At 41.1% G+C, this 21,568-nt stretch overlaps 1 protein-coding gene across 1 annotated transcript in view; it reads left to right on the plus strand.

Annotated features, from left to right (window-relative positions):
- Window positions 1-20,398, plus strand: part of bmp1a (bone morphogenetic protein 1a) — a 50,931-nt gene extending 30,533 nt beyond the window's left edge. Inside the window, exons 7-20 of the mRNA XM_084728096.1 lie at window positions 2,409-2,533; window positions 4,979-5,094; window positions 5,253-5,355; window positions 7,541-7,657; window positions 8,056-8,201; window positions 8,941-9,136; window positions 9,367-9,492; window positions 11,122-11,282; window positions 11,460-11,640; window positions 11,771-11,896; window positions 13,592-13,719; window positions 14,130-14,343; window positions 16,099-16,349; window positions 18,911-20,398. Of these exons, the coding sequence (XP_084584222.1) occupies window positions 2,409-2,533; window positions 4,979-5,094; window positions 5,253-5,355; window positions 7,541-7,657; window positions 8,056-8,201; window positions 8,941-9,136; window positions 9,367-9,492; window positions 11,122-11,282; window positions 11,460-11,640; window positions 11,771-11,896; window positions 13,592-13,719; window positions 14,130-14,343; window positions 16,099-16,349; window positions 18,911-19,045 (2,125 nt within the window). The 3' untranslated portion in view covers window positions 19,046-20,398. The remainder of the gene's footprint in view (window positions 1-2,408; window positions 2,534-4,978; window positions 5,095-5,252; window positions 5,356-7,540; window positions 7,658-8,055; window positions 8,202-8,940; window positions 9,137-9,366; window positions 9,493-11,121; window positions 11,283-11,459; window positions 11,641-11,770; window positions 11,897-13,591; window positions 13,720-14,129; window positions 14,344-16,098; window positions 16,350-18,910) is intronic.
- The last annotated feature ends 1,170 nt before the right edge of the window (window positions 20,399-21,568 follow it).

The following is a 21,568-nucleotide window of genomic DNA, read 5'->3' on the forward strand; positions in this document are numbered from 1 at the left end:
CCTTGAGCGCTGATTGGCTGATTTACCTGTGCCAGTGTCTGTCTTTGTTACCCCATTATTAGCCAGTGTGTTTGCTCGGTGTTTTACAGTAAATCACCGTGGGAAGCCAGGGCCTTTGCTGCGGGTGTTGTTCGGAAGATTTCATGGCTTGTCTTGATGTTTTGCTGTGTCTCCTGGGGACACGCAGGGCTGATCCCCCCGTGCTTTTTTGTCTCGGGCGTGTTACCCGACCCCACAACTCTGCCCGCCCCCTCCTTTGCTCCAGAGATATTTTTCAGGGCTGGTGCATGGAGCGGTGCCAACTCAAATAGAGACCTGCCAGTGTGCCCTTTGTCTGCTCTGACACCGGCTGGAGTGGCGTTTTTCACCGACAGCCAGCATACGGGCTCCTGGAAGCGCACCGACAGACAGACAGGCAGAGTCTAAACTGTTAGCTCAGGCTGCTCTGTTTGCACATGCCTGGCGTTGATAGGCATGTCACCATGGGAACGACCAGGGGAGCCAGGCCGTTGCTCGCCAATACTTAGAAGAAAAATGGAGATGATAAACTAGCAAAGTGTCAAGTGAGATAGCAGTGTGATGAGAGCCTATCTGGACTAACTGTTCTGTTCTGCCATTTTTTAAAGCCACGTGGATGCTTTACCTGATCATTTTTTATTTTTTATTTTTTATTTTGTTTTCAGTTTTGGACTTCTAACAAGAAATGTGGCTGTCATTCCCATCCTCACCTTTTACAGATTATGTAATTTTATTTTACTGGCTCAGTACCTCTAGAACAAGGGCTTAAGGTCTTAGTTTGGGTCCATCTGTGGGGCAGACGTGTGAAGAATGATGTCAGCATTAACTTCAAACAGACCGTGTGACCCCAACCTCAGAGAAACACTGTGATAAGTGACTGCAACTGTCCATCTATTAAATATAGTGGAAGTTAAGTGCATCTGAAAGAATCAGAAAGTAAATATGATTGGTTTTTTTTTCAGATAAAAACAAATGGCATAAGATTCCCAATCTGCACATGCACATACTCTTACTTTCATTCATATATGTTGGTGGGAAGTGGAGGAACAAAAAACAAACGAGATTTAAAAAAAAAAGCACAATTAAAACAGTGTTAAAGTGATTACATTTTCTATTTTAAGATAGCATTATTGGTCAAATGCACCACCAAGCCATATCCTGATTGGTTATATCCTGGTGATTATTCCCAGATGAGAGATTTGTTTTGTTAAGTTTATTACAGTACAAGCAGGTGGGTCAGGATCACACACATACCCATGCTGCGGGCGACAGTAATCTAACTGGTGCCACATCTCATTACCAGCAGTCTGTTAGCATTTTGTGTTTTAAAGGTTCTATGTGAAGCAGTTGTGTGGACAGATTGTAACCTAAAAATTGAGACTTTTCCCAGTTGCCTTTTCTCAGTTGCCCCTAACAGACCATAGACTGCTTTCGCTGAACAAAAAATGCCACTAATACTTGGGTTTTATCTTCAGTGGGAAAGGGTACAATCGGCATTCATTCTCAGTTCAAATTACACTTCACTGGTCATGGGTATTTCTTGGATCCAGCTCCAATTGGCAGGGATGTAAACATTACACCTGAGTGAATGTGCAAATTTTTGTCCCTTTCATGGCGTAGGCAATGAAAGCTTGTCTCCTTCATCAGTTATGTCTGCAACTCTTCCATGACTCTTCATCATTTCAGCCGCTCCCTTCCATGCATCTCTGTTCAAGCAGTCCTCAAACACTGTTACAGATTACTTGCTGTTGAAAGACTGAATTACAAGATACACAGAAGTAACCACTGGATTCAATTATGTATTTGTATGTATCTAATTTTTTTGTAAAATCGTCTATATAAAGGACTTGGGAAATTTTATCTGGGAAAATCCAAAGAATATGACGTTTATGTGTGCTCGAGTTCCTTGCTTCTCTTCAGCTCCCGTACTGCGCCATCAGTATGCAACACTAACTAATGTTAGCCTGGAAATGGAGTCCGCTACTATTTTTTTATTATCATTCGACATTTTCTGGCAGCAAATGCATGTTAATTACCAGATTTACATTTCTGTTTAAAAGCTAATCCAAAGTGAATATGAAGATGAGCTCTCCATGCCCCTCTTTTTCGGTTGGATTTGATGTAATTTTCTACCAAATTACCACATTGTGTTTGGCTTAGTCGAGACTGGCAGTTCTCATTTTCATGATGATATTTAGACATCTCGATCCCTTAGAAAACATTTATAATAATGTTGACAGTGATTAAATTGCACTGATTGATGGTAAGTCATTTAATCCTTGAGCAAACATGTTTTGTGGTGTGCGTGCATGTTGGAATAGTTTAGGATTGTGCGCATGCCGTCTGGGTTTCATGCAACATTAACACCCGTCTCTCTTGCTGAATTACAGGGGCATCTTCCTGGACACCATCCTGCCACGCTACGATGTGAACGGAGTGCGACCACCCATTGGCCAGAGAACCAGACTGAGCAAAGGGGATATCGCACAGGCACGCAAACTCTACAAATGCTCCAGTAAGACCAAAATGACAGATCCCGTCTGCTATGGGTTTTTCCGGTCTATTTTTGCGCGTGTGTGCAACTCAGCCCTGAGAGAGAGATCTGTAGTTTTTCTTCCCTCCCCTCAATGCAGCTTATACTGTGTGGAAATAGCCAAGAATCTACTATTGATGTGGCATGGTTCCTTGGCTACAGCGTCCGAGGCTCCCAAGCTGGGAGGAGTGTAAACACTACCAAGGGACAGGAAGTTTGTCATCACTCATTCCCAGATAGAAAAGAACAGCTGGTCATGAGAGGACAGTGACTAAAACGTTTGTCGGGAACTACACTCATGTTCGCACATTGCAGCGTGTACAATGTAAACTGTGAGGCTATACACTAAGGAGCGTTATATAAGCCTGGCTCTTCTCCGACCCGCTCACTTTGTTTATGCTTTCCAGAGAGGAGGATTTAACGCTGCTGTAAACAGAATTTATAGCATTAACAGATGTACAGTGAGGACAGCCTTCTGCTGAATAGATTTGATGTCAGACAGTTAATTGTAGGTCAGGCTAGGATAGCTGAGCTGTCAGCCTCACATTAAAGCTCAATGAATAAACATAGAGATGGTCACCAGAGCTGCAGCAGGCGGTGTGGTTTTAATGTAGAACTGGAATCTTAAAGGGATGGTTTGGATTATTTGAAGTGGGTTTATATGAGGTACTTGGAGATAGTCAGTGCATTACCTTCAGTGTATGGCGGTCGGCACGCCCCAGGTTTGGAGAAGCAGAGCACCAGCACGCAAGCTAAGCAATGTACAGCTGTGGACAGGGTCAGCGGCAAACCATATTTTAGCTGCCTAAAAAAGGCCCAACTAAAACAATCAGTATCATAACGTTATATTTAGAATATTTTCAAAACTTAACCTTGCTGTCGGACAGCCTTTTCCAGTGTGAAATCGCCAATTTATGAGTCATATATTTCTTTCTCTCACTCAACCAGACTCCATTGGTAAAATCAGACATTTTACCTTGTAGAACACAGGAGTTACTTGTCCTCCACTGCAACGATCTGTTAGTTTGTTTGTGTTATCGTGTGCCTTCAGAAGACAGATCCTAAAAAGACATCATAAAAACTTTTCTTGCTGCTCCTCAGGGGACGTCTTTTTAAGCTACGACAAACATTCAAAAGACGTCTTTTGGATGCAGCTTTGCTCAGTGGGTTGGTTGGAAAAAGCTGTCTGAAGGTTCAAGGTGAAAATAGTCTAAATGTAGTGTACACTAAAACTGATACCAATTCTTTTTAGTTCGGTATTTTTTTTAGGTGGCTAAAATGTGTTGAGTCCACAGTAGTACATTGTTTCTCCAAACTGGGGGCATGCCGACCAGCATCTACTGTAGGTAATACACTCACTATTGTAAGTACCATCATACAAACCTTTTAATTGAACCTGCAGTACATGTATCTGCATTCTGTCTGTGTCTCGTGAGGAAGAAAGACTGGATGATGTGACGCACATTGTGGGGGGATGAGGTAGTGAGCCTCCACATGTTCTTGGAAAAAAGAATCCTTAAAGAGCCACGGAGCTCCCATTCATGCAGCATTCCTGGGAGTTTTTGTCATCCTCCGGTGTGTGCCCGAGTGCTTGTTAATGGTTTAGTATTGGCAAACCTCTGCCAAGCATTATTACACACACACACACACACACACACACACACTAGTGGCTCGGAGCTGCTCGCTTTTATTGCTTACACACAAACCTCGAGGGAAGCAGTGAACTCAAACAGTCGAGGGAGATGTTTTCCTTACTCGTGCTAAAAGCAGCCTAAGGTAAAGATAACACAGAGGTAATAATGAATGCATGCACAGTTCTCGAGATGGACAATTGAAGATACAATCTACTCTCTAAAATTTCCTCTCTGTCTTAATTAAACACATCTTTCCCCCACTTGGCATGAGCCTCCCTCAGCCGCTCCATGAGGCTGTGTGTTGTGTTTGGAATCAGCCCTTGCACACTTGCACACTTAGTTTTGCCAGTCAAACTAAGGGTGGTTTTTCACTGGCAACACGTACATAATGCATCACATCCTCCAGAGGGCCGGGTTATTTATAGTGGGCCAGGTTTATTTTCAGAGGATGCTCAGAGAAAGTGTCTCACACTCTCTATTCCTTTGTGTGATCATCATCTGGAGTAGCTGGGGGGAGGGGAGGGGGTGAGGCGTGGGGTTGTGGGTGAATATTATCAGCAGATGTGCCTTTGAACATAAAAGAGCTGCCCTTTACTTCACATTCGGTTTTATAATTCCAGCATCAAGCATCTGTCTCTGCAGCGAGGTTTCAGGGGATTTACTTCAGAGCTGATGTCTGTAGAGCTTGAATTAGTGGCTTAGGTGTTTTCAGGCAGAGACTAATTTGCAGTGCATCGTGCTCACGGCTCAGGCCTTTACGTGCGACTGTGTGTGTGTTTGTTTCTGCGAACAGGATGCGGGGACAGTCTGCAGGACAGCAGCGGCAACTTCTCCTCTCCTGGCTTCCCAAATGGATACTCAGCCTACATGCACTGCATCTGGAGAATATCAGTCACACCAGGGGAAAAGGTATGAGCACATGGAAAGTGACAGGTCAGCTTTATAACAAGCCTCACGGACTGTTTATGCTCATATGGTGTCTCTGTTATTCTTATTCATCTGAACATTAGCAGTGTTTGACCTTTGGCCTGAACAGTGTCAATAATCACGCTCTCTTGGTTTTTAAGATCATTCTCAACTTCACCTCCATGGATCTGTACAGGAGTCACTTGTGTTGGTACGACCACGTGGAAATCCGAGATGGATACTGGAGGAAGGCGCCACTCAAGGGTCAGTTTATTTTTCCACAAAAAACAAAAATCAACAAATAGACACGACAAAGTAGAACAAAATAAAATAAACAGGCTGCCAGCTCACAAAAAAGTGCACATATGTGTGTCAATCCGGATGACGACTGAAATATCCGTAAGTGGATTGAGTCAACGGACCTCGGACCAAATGAGGTTGAGAAAAGTCCAAGACGAGGCCAGAAAACTGAAAGCCTGGAAAATCACAATTAGGGCCATTGTAGGTAGGTCAGAAAAAAATTACAGCCAGGGGTGGCGGATAATGTTATGAGACAAAACTCTGTATTTCCAAGATTAAAGGGAAAATTTAAAGGAAAAAAAACTCACAAATTTAGAAAAAAAAACTTATTCTCTGAGATCATAAATGAGTTATTCTCAGATTAAAGTCATAAATTTACAAGAAAAAGAGGAAGTTTTATAGAAGTTTGATACTACATCCGACATCATTGGGCACAACAGATCATCAAATGAATCAACTCTCAAGTATTTCCTTATTGCAAAATCAGATTACAAAGTATAATTTGATTAGCTTATTCACTTCAGGCATATTACACAGCAGGTAGTGGAGTCTGTGCTCTAATGAGTTTGATTCAACCTCGCAAAGTGTAGCAAGTTATTTCTTGAATATTTATGACTTTATCATTTTAGAATTTTCTTGGAAATTTACCACTTTCATCTCGGAAGTTGTTTTTTTCTCAGATTATTACCCCCTACCTGTAATGGCCCTAATACGCTGTCGCACAGAACAGTACAGTAAAATACAGTGTGATACAATTACTTGCTGCCTTACCAGGTTGACACCTCTCCCTCTTAATATATTCCAGTAACTCAGTGTCATGGAGAGACTGCACCTAATGATTCATGTCATTATCGATTAAGCTGCTGATTATTTTCCACAATTAATTCACAACAAACAGGTAACATCTCCAGTTGTCATGTTTTATCCTTCAAATAGTCCAAAACTCAAAGCTATTCAGTTTACTATCAAAAGAAACACAGAAAACTTTGTCTGGTTTATTGTTCAATTTGTTTCAGGGCTAGTGATAGCCGGCCTGACAGTATTTATGGCTAAACATGGGTTTTATGTGTGTTTAAATATAAAAAAAACATGTATATTATGTATAGAAACTATAGGGTTAAGGTGAAGTTTTGATGTTTAAAAAGTTTACCAAAGTGTGCACATCCAAATGTGATAAATGCTCATTGCTGGACAAAATTAATTATCAAAAAAGGAAGAAAGAATCCACACAGTAGATAATGCTCCCATGAACATTTTTAAACCACCGCCATGTGAAGGTTTGGACGCAAGCTCTTCTTCAGACAGAAACAAATTCAGAAACACACCTGTCCAAGGGGTCACCTGACAGGTCATGTGATTAAAAGATGAAAAAATAAAAATAAAATACGTAACGTATAAGCAACACTGCAAGAACAATAAATATAATGAGACCCTGTAAGTATGACTTGTGTGAGTATTATATTCTAAACCACTTAAATATACGGTAATAGAATCACCAGGTGAAAAAACATTTTGTAGCATACTGAGAGAAGAAAAACATATAATATTTAGTAAAAATACGCAATAAGGTGCTACCAAAATATATTATATATGCACATGTATAGAGAGCACCTTATTTATCTGATTCTGTGTTCAGATGTTAGTCTTTGAAGAATAAAAAAGCTTTTTTTTGGCCTCAGCTGCAGTGTTTTTTGGATAGCTCCTCCAAAAATTTTTCCTGCGAAAGAGTACCGCGCCCCTGAGAGCACTGGACAGGCGTGCAGTCCTTGTGTGTCAGCTGAAATGTTTCACCTCCTTCCTCCAGATAATGTAACCTAACTAATTCAGAGGCACCTCTGGTAATCTAAAAAGGTGGTAATGCTGAAGGGAAACAAAAGCGATATAACCCACAACCTGAGGATTTAATGTCCACAACAACAATCAAACAAATGCATATCATAAACCATACGCAGTTTTCAGCTAACTAGCACACGCAGTATATGCATTTACCAAATATAAAGTGCTACTTCCTCTTATTTCTTCTCTTATCCTCTCTCAGTGTGTTTAGTTTCTATGAAGTAAAGAGCTGTGTAAAAGTATTTCAGAGCTATGATAGGTGTCTTAATGATCAAATCTTTTTTTTGTGCATGTGTCTTCACCTGTGACCCAGGTCGTTTCTGTGGTGATAAGCTACCCGAGCCAATCATCTCCACTGACAGCCGACTGTGGATCGAGTTCCGCAGCAGCAGTAACTGGGTGGGAAAAGGTTTCTCTGCTGTTTATGAGGGTAAGCACCCATTCGCCGACCTCCCTGAACTCCATTCCAGCACGTCGTTCAGCTGACTGAACGCATGGCCAGTCACACATCCAACAATGTGCCTAGAAGCTGCAGTAATATCCACAGTTTTTGGCTCCCCCACTGCTGATGTGTCAGGCACTTTACGCTGCATTAATCAGATTTTGGCCGGCCCTCACATTCAGCTCCATTGTTTCCAGACCGTGCAAAGGGATGATGGTGTGTGTGTGTGTATGCGTGCGTGTGTGTGTGTGCGTGTCTAGGGGAACCGGTGGTGGAGGCATTTCAGCTAATCCACATTGCGTAAATCAGAGTAGCGAGCATGTGCTGATGATATTGCTATCAAGGGAGCTCAGTATTGTTTTTATTGTTTTTACTGTCACATGCAGCCATCTGTGGAGGGGAGGTGAAGAAAGACAACGGCCAGATTCAGTCTCCCAACTACCCTGATGACTACAGACCTAACAAAGTGTGTGTGTGGAAGATTACTGTAGCTCAGGGCTACCATGTAGGCCTTACTTTCCAGTCCTTTGAGGTAAGAAACCAGTCCTTTTTCAGTTATTTAGCCAAATTCCAGTCCCTACAGGAAGTTGCGAGGCAGCAGTTAACCAAAATTCAAGCAATCCCTGTGAATTTCTTTATGTCCTCGCAATATTGTCTGATCATTGCAACTTTTCCGCAAATTTGACCAATCAACATAGCTTTCTGCAGGTCCACCAATCATAATCTTAATGAAGTTTCTCATATTTTATTGTTTACTTTTATTTTTTTATTATATATTTTTTTTATTTTGTCAAGGGTACTGAAAAGAACACAAGATTTGACATTTATCAAAGCTCTGTGCACTTTTATGTTTTATCATTTTGTGCTTGCTGTTTTGAATGACTTTGAGTTCCAAAAAGATTTTGCTTCTTTACATAATGGCCCCAAGGTGTACTTGCTCATTTACACATAAAACATATTTTGTTAGAATTTTTGTAATCCTGGTTTTATTCTCACCGGAACAAGTTGCCTTTAATTTATAACGAATTGAAAAACTAACATGTGACATCTAATGCACATCTGTCCATCCTAGGAGAGGGATCTCTCCTCTGTGGCTCTCCTTGAAGTTTCTTCCATTTTTTCCTTGTTGAAAGGTTGTTTTTTTTAGGTTGTTCTTCCTCTTTCAGGGTTCTACAGGGCATTGTAAAGTTCCCTGAGGCAAACTGTGTTTTGTGATATTGGGCTATATAAATAAAATTTGACTTAACCTCAAACCCTTTAATGTTCCTTAGATTGAAAGACATGACAGTTGTGCCTATGACTACCTGGAGGTACGTGATGGAAACTCTGAAAACAGTCCCCTGCTGGGCCGCTTCTGTGGCTACGACAAACCAGATGACATCAAAACCAGCTCCAACCAGCTGTGGATGAAATTTGTTTCAGATGGCTCTGTCAACAAGGCCGGCTTTGCTGCCAACTTCTTCAAAGGTGAGAGGTTAAGGGCTGTAAACTTTTATCTGATGTGTTCTTGGAATAAGTCTTTGAAAGCAGTAAGACAGCTGAATATGTTTATTGGAGATATTTTCATTTTGCTTGCAGCGCCGGGTTCTGTGCGACCCTCTTTGCCTGGCTCTGCTGTTGTTTTGGAGGGTTTCTCTTGTAAGCCACCGAGCCAGGGGGCCAACTAAAAGGGTCCTAACATATCTTTGTGTTTTCAGAGATGGATGAGTGCTCCAAGCCGGACAACGGTCGCTGTGAGCAACGCTGTGTCAACACACTAGGCAGCTACAAGTGTGCCTGTGACCCAGGCTATGAGCTGGCTGCTGACAAGCGCAGCTGTGAGGGTAAGTACAGGGAGAGAAGTCACCAGCTCTGCTCAACATGTAATTTACATGCTAAAGCACTTTACACAGTTAGCCAGCCAGATACAATAAGTACAGTCATCCCTGAAAGCTATAAAAGATGCCAACAGTGATACTTGTGCTGGACGGGCACTATCGTTTAAAGATTTGAGTCATAACAATGCAAACGTTATTTTTATCTCAAATTATATGTTTTTGTTGTTTAAGACCTAACTACTAGTAAACAAGCTGTCTGTACAATATATTGTTATGGACTTACTGTCCTCCCCCTAGAGAAAGTCCACTATTACTGCAAGTTTTTCGCTTTGGTGGAAAATATGCACACATGAAAATAAAAGACAAAGAAATGAAATTGAAACAACAGTCTGAAAAGAAAGGCTGAATACAGTTCCATCACATGCATTAATCAAAAATAACGCAGTAAATTGCTGTTACATGCACTCACATAAACATTCTCACACCAACATTGCACTCAGCTCTGTTCATCGGTGGAAGAAGTATTTAGATCCTTTAATGTGAATATTTCCTGGTTTCTTTAGTAGTCTATGACAGTATACTGCATATCTGTAGGTTTGCGGACAAAACCAGACATTTGAGGACGTCGTCTTGAGTTTTAGGAAGCAATGATCATCACGTTTCACCATTTTCTGACATTTTATGGGCTAATCAACTAGTCGATTAACCAATAATGAAAATAATCAGTAGTTGCAGCCCCACTCCCAACCCAAAGTGGTCATGTTTGACAACCTGGGAATGAGACTCAACAATCAAGTATTTTTCTCCAGAGTTGCTTACTGCACCTTTAAGTAAAAGTACTAGTTTGACACTCCAGGTTGAGGTCTTGCATTTGAAAATTTTATTTAAGTAAAAGTATGTATGTATTATCAGTAAAATGCATGTGAAGTATGAAAAATAAAGGTACTCACTGTGCAGAAAAATGATCCTTATTATAATCCCCTGTATGCAACAAGGTTACATACAGGACCACGCACCAGAATATCAATTAAATATAAAATTAAATAATAATAATGATGGAGCTATATGCCAGAGAAAATAGGTGATAAATAAATGAAAGCAAGGTAAGACAAAAATACAACAGTTAAGAAAGAAATTCAGTAGTTATTAGGTGCAAATTAGTTTAAAAAAATGTCAGAAAATGAAGAGAGAAACTGCTGCATTACACACAAAAATAGCTTGTACTGTTCTGTACTTGTACCTTTTTCCAGTCCTGCATTTCACTAGTGTCCACGTGTAATAACCTGACAATCCTTGTATCAACACAGCATCTATTGTAGTTGTTGGTAAGGATCAACACTACGTATAATTTTAGCTAAAAATAGGCAGGTGAGGGAATGGCTAACACCAGTTGTTGTAGCATGCTGTGTATTGCGTAACTAATACAAAGCTCCCACAGGCAGGTCAGGCAGTAATCGGGTTTATTCAGGACACAGAGAGGATATGTTAGAGGGCTTTCATTTTATGGTTTGCAACATAACACGTGGAACATCGGCTGTTGAAACATTTGGTGATATAATTTGTTTTCTGTCTGCACATCTGTGTGAAGTTAACTATTTGTCCTTGTCTCTTCTGATTTTTATGTTTTCCATCCAGCGGCCTGTGGCGGCTTCATCACCAAGCTGAACGGGTCAATCACCAGCCCCGGCTGGCCCAGAGAGTACCCCCCAAACAAGAACTGCATCTGGCAGCTGGTCGCCCCCACGCAATACCGCATCACTCTGCTCTTTGACGTCTTCGAGACTGAGGGCAATGACGTGAGCACTGGGGTTATTATGAATCGGCACGGGGTGGGTTTGTTCTGTTTTCTCTCTGTCACTGCACCACATCTGTCCACCTTCATGGCAAACAAAGCCTTCATCTCCTCCTCTTGTTTCAAAATTAAAAGCAAATAGAAGCGTCTTCTTCTTCACACTCTCTGTTTCTCTGCACAGGTTTGTAAGTATGACTACGTGGAGGTGCGCAGTGGGCTCTCAGCTGACTCAAGGCTACATGGGAAGTTCTGTGGAGCAGAGAAACCAGAAGCTATTACCTCCCAGTACAACAACATGCGCATCGAGTTCAAATCAGACAACACAGTGTCCAAAAAGGGCTTTAAAGCACAGTTCTTCTCAGGTGAGTCCTCTTCCTCTGCTAGTGATATGCACAACATGTTTTCATTCTTGTCATTCAGTCACTTGAAGCTGCTGTCTGTCGGTCTTAAAAGGAAACAGTCACCAAGGTTGTGTCCTCTGTGCTTCCTCAGACAAAGATGAATGCTCTAAGGAGAACGGTGGCTGTCAACACGAGTGTGTCAACACCTTTGGGAGCTACAGCTGCCAGTGCAGGAGTGGCTTTGTGCTGCATGAGAACAAACATGATTGTAAAGAAGGTATTTCATCTCACATTCTTTGTCTCATTTATTTCTGTTCCTGACTTAATTTTTTTGCAATTAGAGCTGCCAAAACGGTCGAAGAGCAAATGCCTACATGTGTCAGAAATACAAATGCATGGTAATACTTGGAGATACCTGAATTTGGATATCTCCAGGTAACATAATGCAACATAACGAATTTGCAGTGTTACAGCAGCAAAGTGGATAGAAAAGTAGAAGCATCAATAAAAAACAGTACGTAGTAAACAAACAATATAACCAAATGGGAATATAAAGCATAGGAACAATATAGATAAGGTAAAATATAAAAATAAAGACAATATATACAGCGTAAACCAGAAACAGACTCAACAGTTGAATTTGCACCATTGCACACAGGAAATATTGATATTGCACAGCTGACATGAGATGATAGATAGGACAAATAAAAAAGAACGCCAAGAACACAAACCTGTAACTTCCCCTTGTGACTTTGTGTGCCTGTTAGAACCATATCAGTGGGACTGGAGCAAAGAACATGAATCAGTGAAATAAAAATGTTCCCCAAGCGCCATGTGTCGTAGAACCTCTCATAAGCATCGCCTCTCTAAAAAGTCAAAAGTGTTCTCTGCATGTAATGACAGAACCACAGCTGGAGTGGCAATATTTTAGGAGACCCCATGGAGTCGACGCCGCATGTCACCAGCAGCCAGATGGGTTTTCATAAAAACGTGTCTGACTGTGGTGAACTAGGGAAGTTTAGTTAAGATAGGTACACAAAAATGACAAAGTATAATAATATACTGTGCAGCGAGAGGCGAAAAACCCAGAGGGCTTATCTGCAGCCTCTATCCTAAATGAAAATTTCACAAAGTTATTAAGAATGCAAAATACCAAAAAATAGTGATGACAAACTAATAGTAACAAAATATGTATGATAGCAGCTACAGTAAAAAAAAAAACGGCAATGATAATGTATATGTTTGTGTGTATTTTTGTGAGGGGAGTATTAGTTTATATTGTACTGACCCCTGAGCAATAGTAAAAATATATATCACTATGAGTAAAACAAATAACAAGGACAAGATAACATGGAGAAAAGCAGTCACAAAACAGCAGTTAGATGCTTTTTTAATAATTTTTTGTAACATTTTATCGAGGAACAGCTTTTTGTCAGATGGAAAAATTCATTTCTCTTTATGGAATCCCTAAATCTTATCAAAAATTGACCTCTGCCATAGTAATTAGGCTGCAGTTGATGGGCAAGTGCCATTGCAAAGATACACTTTACATCAGAGTTCAGCAAAGATGGAGCGATAATGTGCACAATCCAAGGGATCTTTATCTTTCTACTAATTTAATTGCTCGTCTTAAGAGAATCCTGACATATGAAGAACAAAGACAAATGATGCCAAACAGAAAAAAAAACTGGCGAATGTGTACATTTTGAGAAGCATTGTATTTTATACCTGCATCTGCCAGTGGGCAGAGTAGGCATAATAATGTCTTAATTCACAGCAGAGACATGATTTTCTCTGCTATTTGGTAGAAAAAAAAACATGGATTAATCAGTATCTGGAAAATACTGACATATCTGATATCATGCATCTCCAGTCAGAAACAGAAACAGTTTGCGTGGAGTCATAACTGTTGGACTGTTCCATATGAGCATGATACGGAGGTCTGTGTTGACTCAGTGATGTCTTTTTACAGCTGGCTGCGATCACACTGTGAATAGTGTGAGCGGTACCATCACCAGCCCCAACTGGCCGGATAAATACCCCAGCAAGAAGGCGTGCACCTGGGCCCTCACCACCACTCCAGGCCACCGAATCAAAATCGTATGTGTTGCTTCCTGCTGCTCTCTGTGTAATTTCACTTGTCAATCATGATATTTATTTGTGTGTGGCTCGTTGTGTAATTGAATTGCCAAATCCATTGGGGACATCTGTGTTTACTGTGCTGATGTCAGAAGCTGTTATGCCGGTCCCAATGATGATGTGTGGCTCCCCCTTCTGTTATTATCTGCATTTTTGTCTGCTGTGTCACTGACATGTAGTAGATCATTTTAAAAAAGAAAACTAGTAATAATTTATAATGTCAAAGCACGTCTCCGTTTCCAAATGACAAAGCAAAAAAACAGAGGACATGTTTTCCAGAAATAACACACTTCACTATCAAGGTAATGTCAGTTGATTTATCTCATAAATTTCTATTTATAACGCCACTCATCATCTTGTTTTTGTGGCAGGCCTTCAATGAGATCGACATGGAGGCACACCTGGAGTGTGCTTATGACCACATTGAGCTTTACGACGGGCGAGATGGAAAAGCTCCCAGTCTGGGACGCTTCTGTGGCACCAAGAAGCCCCCGCCCATCACGTCTAGCGGCAACAAGCTGTTCATTCGCTTCTTCTCCGATAACTCTGTGCAGAAGAAAGGCTTCGAGGCTTCACACACTGCAGGTAAGAACAGAAGTTCAGTTTCTCTTCCTGCTGAAGAAAAAAAAACACAATATCAGGGTAGCTACAAGTCCTCGAAAAGTCTTAAAATGTCTTAAAGACACATATACTAATAAAATGCCTTAAAACCTATTACACATTCTTAAATTCTGTTTAAATATTTATCTATTTAATGCTGCAAGCATGGTCTGAATTTCACTTCAAGTGCAAAATGCCTGTACATTTAATCATTGGTGAGCTGAATTTTAATGTCTCTGTTATCCTGTTACAGTCTAAATGGCTAAAGGAGCTAGTTAGGTAACCTGCAATCACTTCAGTTTCCGTGGGTTTACTTTCTCCATAATTTCAAGTCTTCTCCAGTGCTTCTGTTTAACCGTTAATCTCCAGCATTTCAGAGCAAGTCTCACTCATGTCATTGCACCCGTCAACTTGAACTGGTGATTTGTAGTCTGACTCACTGGATGTGCTTTGTGGGTATAAGCCTGCCATTGGACAAGTTGTTTCAGTTAGGAATTAGACTAGATTCATTATGACAACAGGCTGTCTGTAGGCTAAATGGGGCAGGAAGGCATTTATCTGTTTATTCAAAAGTGATGTATAAACTATAAGACAAAGAACCGCAATAATAATACAGAGGTCTACATGATTTTCACAGCAAAAATAGGGAAGTCTACCTTGACATAGCCTCATTTCAGACTCTGGCTGTAAGACAGTTGTAGTGATTCATTTTATTAAGGCTTTGGCAGCTGTGGTCGAAGAGGCTGAATGGGAGGAGTGGTGTTAGTGGTGGTGAATCAGAGAAATAAAACATTATTTTCTGATTGTTTCACAGCGGTTATGTTCAAAGTACAAATAAACACCACCCAACTCATCACACAGCCGCACATGCTTGTGCTAAGTGTATTTATTTAAGCTTGCTTTTAAGCTTTTCACTGTTTCTGAAACAGCCTCAGTTTCTTACTGAAGCCTCTATATGATCTGCATAAGCAAACAAGATGACTGGTTATTTCTGTACAGTTGATGTTAATGTCTGCCGCCGGGGTCAGGTTCTCTTTGAAATCCAAATGAAACAAGCCTGTGTTTACATTTTCCCAGGAAAAGTTACAATTAGTAGTACGTTAGAAATTTTTATTTAGATAATTCTATTTTTTAACATTATATTTTGTGGTTACAGCGGTGGGAAAAACTTCCGCTTTTGTGCACAGGAGCCTCCAAAATAAATAAAATATGAACGTTTGAAGTAGCTTTAACTGAACAGTGGCATTAAAAAGTCCTACTTGTTGAAACCTGCAGAAGCCCTGTTAAAAAGTCTTACATTGAACTTGCTAATACATGAGGACACCCTGATAGCACCTTCAGTAAAATCTCCAGATCTTTATGTTTTGGGAGCATTGAGTTAATTTTAGGTCAGTTTTTCACATCTTACTTAACAAAGGATTTTTTGATGTAAAGGATTTAGTTTTGGTCAAAATTCACCGCCCTGTCTGAGAATGATTATGACTCACATTTAACAACAGAGCGGTTTTGAGACTCCTTTGTATCTGGATGACTGTAAAAACCACAAACAAACCACAGCAGCTGCACTTGTAGCTTATCAACACTGGTCTCTGCCTACAGGATGTCCAACTCAAGGATTTTATTTTCTCTATATCTTTTGGATGTCATGTGTGGTCTCATGTAGTGCGTGTTTTTGCATTTAAAAAGCCAATAAAAATATCAGAATAAGAAAAACTCCCAACTCAACTTTTCTGTTTGCAGAGTGTGGAGGTCGCCTGAAGGCTGAAGTCAAAACCAAGGACCTGTTCTCGCATGCCCAGTTTGGGGACAATAACTACCCCGGAGCCTCCGACTGTCAGTGGGTGATCTCAGCGGAGAAAGGCTACGGCGTGGAGCTCATCTTCCAGACCTTTGAGATCGAGGAGGAGGCAGACTGTGGCTATGACTACATGGAGCTCTTCGACGGTGCTGACACCAAGTCACCACGGCTGGGCCGTTACTGTGGCTCAGGGGTAAGAACATTTTCCTGAATATACAGTACACCAGCAGGAGTGTTCAGACAATTGTTTTGGAATTAGCGCTGCTGTGGAGTAACCTTTGCCAGCAGTTTGTAAAAGGGCGACTTTGTGAACTGCCCCGGGGCTTTTGGTTCCATACTCCAGCTTTAATCACTTTGTTAAAGTTGACGCGTTCCTCTTGGGTTTGGGAGTGTTGCTGTGGAGGCGGTTGTAGGTCGCCACAAGTCGTCACTCCCTGGGTGCCGATAGCCTATCAGAGTCTCTGGCGTCTGGGTTGTAACTGCAAATTAATCAGCCAATGCTGAGGCTGCAGCCGGAGTCTGGAACAATGAGGCCAGCAGGGAACTGAAACACAAGTTTCCTCAGGTCAGAGAACAGCTTGATCTCATTTACACACTTCAGTAATAAGCTCTGGCCTTTTACTCACGCCTGTTCCTATGAATCGTTTGCTGGAGGGGACATAACACCCCCAGAACCCCTGGGGAGCGGCTCCTCAATCAAGTTTCCTTTTATAAAACCGTTCGGAATAAACTGACACAATTCAGTCCAAAGTAGGGTGAAAACTCATTATAGTGCAGGGAGGCTTACTTTTAGCCCAAGGGCTTTTCTCAGTTAAATAGCAGACTGAGTATTGCTGGCTCTACACAAAAAAAAAACGTAGTCTGCTTTTCTTCTTTATGTGTTTCAAATCCCTTTCCCAATAAACCAAGACTTATGTGCTATTGTAGATATGTTATCCATGTTCTGAATGGCAGTTTTAATCAACAGTCTGCTGTTTTACAGTTTGTTGCATAAACTTTGGCTGCTCGCAGCATTTCTCTTTGCCGTAGCCACAGTCCAGCCGCCTCAAGTAACTAATTATTTTTCAGTATGATGTTCTGAATTAATATTCATGTGATGCCACTCTTCCGACAAACAGCCAGGTCAAGTATTGGATATTTTCTGTGCCCACACAATGCAGTTAATCCCCTCTATTGTCTCATTGGAAGCAGTTTGGTTTAAGATTGTCAAAAAGTATTGACCTATAGTGACTGACTATACTATTGGAAGTACGGAAGTTTGAAGTGTAACTGCACCCAAGGTCTGAGGTAAATTCCACACACTGCACATTGAAAAATTGTGAAAAAAAAGTGGCAAGAGGTTACATCAGGGTGCCTTCCATTTACCTCAGAGGCTGGAAATGGGAATGATGTCATATCAGACCGGGTTTGAACTTGACAACAATGTACTCTACAGTATTTTGCACACACAAACAGTTTAGCGACGTCTCCACAGACAGTACTGTGTGGATAGTTGATCAATGAGACACAAGCGCTGATAATCGGCTTTAGTACTGTTGATGCAGAGCAGCCATGTTGGATTTTGAGGTCACAGGTTGTGAGGTTCTTCCAACTTTCCAAGTCGGAAATCCAACTTCAGGGGGAGTTCCAGTGGAAACTCCCAGTTGGGGACTCGGAAATTCCGTCTTCCCATGACAAATGGAATGTACCAGTAGTAAATGATGAGACACCAGACCAGAGAGCCAATCTGAGCACCGGTCAGTTTAGCAATGGTAGCTAAGCTAATGCTAGCGGCTCAGAGAGGCTGCTCTCTGCCGTGTGTGTCTGTAAAGTGTCAGTACATTGTCACATAGTCATTCTGTTGCAGTCTAGTGGAGCCCTTACAGCCGTCAAAAGCACCAAAACTGACAAATACTAAGTAGAGGGTTAGCGTAAACTCCTGTAAATGATAAGTCTCAATCAGCATTTATTTGAAAATGAACACAAGAATGAGCTGTGGGAGGTGAGCCACACATGTCTGATTAAAGGGCGTTAACCTGCTTTTATAAAGATATACAAATCTCATGACCTGGAGGCCCACCCTAACAACCAAGTCTATCTCAGAATTTCAGTAATATTATTCAGTTTACAGCTCAAAAACCATGTTAAAGTGTGCAGTACCTCTTTAAAACATGTTCCAAGACCTCACTACAGTCTTTATTATCCTGTCTGAACCTTGGCTTGCAAACCAGACAGTATTCAGTCACTTTTTATGTGCAGGTTGTTATTTTAAAAAAAGAAAAAAGAAATAATAATCCTATTTTGGACTTGTTTTTCTCTGTTTTTCCCATGGTATCAAAAGAGGTATCTTTTTTGCAACTAGCATTGTATCAAAGTTAAAACCTCAACAACTCTAGTGTGGCTGTCTTTATATTCAAGACAGTAGAACTGTATGAAGTGCCGTGTAGTATATGGTTTTGTTCAGGGAAATAAATGAGCTCTGTGGAGAGGCGCACCTGGATCTAATCATCAGAGTATATTTTATCCTCACTATAGCAGCCAAAGACTTAATCAGTATAAATCTGGAGAGGGCCAGTCCTCGTCCTGGACCCTTAACGTGGCCCCTGGCTGTTACAGAAACAGGCAGTTCTCTGCAGTCAGAAGCCATTCGTCACGGTGGCTGATTTGACTTCAGTTTCAGCATGTGAGAAGTCTTAAGTTTTAATTGAAGTGCAGTCAAAGAAGCAGAAAGCGGCAGCAGCATAAATGAATCTGTTGTTTTGTCCCCCTCGACAGCCTCCAGAGGAGATCTACTCGGCCGGCGACTCCATTGTGATCAAGTTCCGCTCTGATGATACAATCAACAAGAAAGGATTCCACGTCCGCTACACCAGCACCAAGTTCCAGGACACACTGCACTCACGCAAGTGACCAGCGGGGGCCGGAAGGGGCCGCGCGGGGCAAAGGGGCAAACGGAGGGGCCCCCAGGGGAGGCGCAAGCCTGACGCTCGGAAACCTTCGGCCACCAAGATGAATCAGACACGACAGAACAGCCGCAAGACCACCAACCGCACCTCAGCTCCTAGGGGCTCTAGCTCCCCCCACAGACTGTGAGGAGTAAAGCCATTCTGCAGTACACCTTGTTTTTACCTTTTTATGGTTAGGATTGGGGTGGGAGGATGAACGTCCACTTTAGGCGGACACTAGGGGAAAATTTATTGACCCGGTCCCCTCCAGATAATTTTTTGTTTCTTTCTTCTTTTTTTTTTTAAAATCCTGCCTCCTAATGAGGGGCACAAAGGAAAACAGTGGATTCTCAGGACCTGTAGGAAGGCAGGCATCAGCTGGATAGATCCCTGCTTTTGTCGGGCCAGCCCACCACATCCAGGGAGAGGAGAGGAAGAGGAGGAGGAGTATGGGAAGAAGGTCTCCTGCACTCCTCGAAAATTTCTCTCCTCTCCTCACACTCTCATCCCTTTGGTTCAAGGATTCCTATCTGTAAGAGGATTAGAAGGACTTGACTTGAGATTTTGATACTGTATGTCAGTCAATTGCATGTAATTACAAGGAGAGAAGGAAAACTGTACAGTGACAACACCAGCATTTGTAATTGGCATTGTCCTGGCAACCAGTGGCAAGATTCTCGTTGTTACCATTAACAAGGAAATTAAGGAAGCAGTTATCTTATTAAAGGACTAATACATGAATTGTGGTCCATGTCTTCTGGTTGGTAATTGCTTGCCTGACGACTGGCTATTACTGTACCTCCATGTATAAAGTAATGTGTATGATCTTTCAAAGGGAACATGTGCTTTTCTCAGCTTGAACCAGTTAGCACTTTACAGTGAATTGTTCCAAAATCATGAGCTTATGAGTTTTTGTGAAATGCAATGCCAGTTCACTTATTTTTTAAATGCATTTTATCTCTCTTATTCTTCATTGTTTTTTTTTTTTCTTTTTTTTTGTTTTTTTTTAATTGCTCCATTTAGTTCCTCGGGCATACTTGAACATTGTGTGTGCCCTGTGACCACGGGGTAATAAAGATATGACTTATGTTTCAGTGTTGATTTACAGTTCTGATGTAAAATAATTTCTCTCCAGAGAAAATGCCTTTTCTTGGTACAATGAAGTATTTCTCAAGAACCAAATGAGCCTGGGTATTTATTGTTATAGTAATTACATATATATGTAAAAAGGTGGAAAGGTACTGTTGAAATTAGCCCTATAATTGCCTTCTAATGTGTAGCCATTGGTCTATGTTGAATATACTATGTTGCTCACTCATTCCTTTTCTCCATTTATTTCTCCCTGAACATCTTGAGAATAATGTTGTGTGACAGTCTGACACATCTGTTTGATGTCTGACCTTTGTTCACAATATTACAGGGATAATTCAGATTTTTTTGATGTGGGATTGTAGGAGGTACTTGTCCGTGGTCAGTGTATTACCTACAGTAGATGGACAGGGTCAGCAGCAGCAAAATGTATTTTATCCACTGAAAAAAAAAACAGTATTAGTATCAGTGTATGCTATATTTAGAATATTTTCACCGCCTTTATACAGGCCAAGTATTGTTCTCTCCAAAGCCACCGGACTCCGTTGACAAAAATAGTAATTTTACGTCACAGAACACTGGAGGTACTTGTCTGTTATTGTGTGACTTCAGTGAGTTAGTTCAGATTCACAGAAGTCACACAATAACATACACGAACTAACAGATCGAGGCGGTGGTTGACCAGCAACTTCTGTGTTCTGCAAGTTAAAATTTTATGGAGAGTGCAATATTTGGTTTGTAAAACAACAGTTTCCTGTCAGAAAAGGCTGTGGTAAAGTGGTGAGAATATTCTAAATATAGCATATAGCATACGCTTAAACTGATATAAATTGTTTTAGTATACTGCTTAGTTTCCTGCACCAGTATTCCTGCTGCTTCTCCAAACTGGGGATGTGCTGACCACCATCATCTGTAGGTAATTCACTGACTACGGTTAAGTAGCTCTTACAACCCCACTTGTAAAAATCTGAACTATCCCTTTAACTGATAACTGTAAAGCTGTTTTGTGCCATTTCAGGTAAAGCTGTTGGGTGCAATCCAGGGCATGTGAGTAGGAGGAGTAATACAGAACTGAGGACATAAATGTCACACTGCTCTGTGTTTGAAATAAGTTTTCAGAGGATTTTTTTTTCTGCCACCCAGCAAACACAAAAAAAACAAAGACAAAATGTAAAAATATCCCTTATTCATTTGATCTGTGATTCACTATTTATAGATGGAGCTTGTTATTTCAGAGAACGAAAGCTTCTCCTTTTCCACCTTGCTAAATATTCATCCCCCCACATGTAACCTCACTCTGCCTCGGTAATTTTTCCATTACTATTCTGTTGTGCTTTTTCATAAAAACACAAGGAGCAGAACTGTGTTGGTGCACAGAAATCTGCCAGAGTGACACGAC

Source organism: Lutjanus erythropterus, chromosome 10 (genome assembly GCF_056507025.1).
Source record: "Lutjanus erythropterus isolate fLutEry1 chromosome 10, fLutEry1.hap2, whole genome shotgun sequence".
Lineage (NCBI taxonomy): Eukaryota > Metazoa > Chordata > Actinopteri > Lutjaniformes > Lutjanidae > Lutjanus > Lutjanus erythropterus.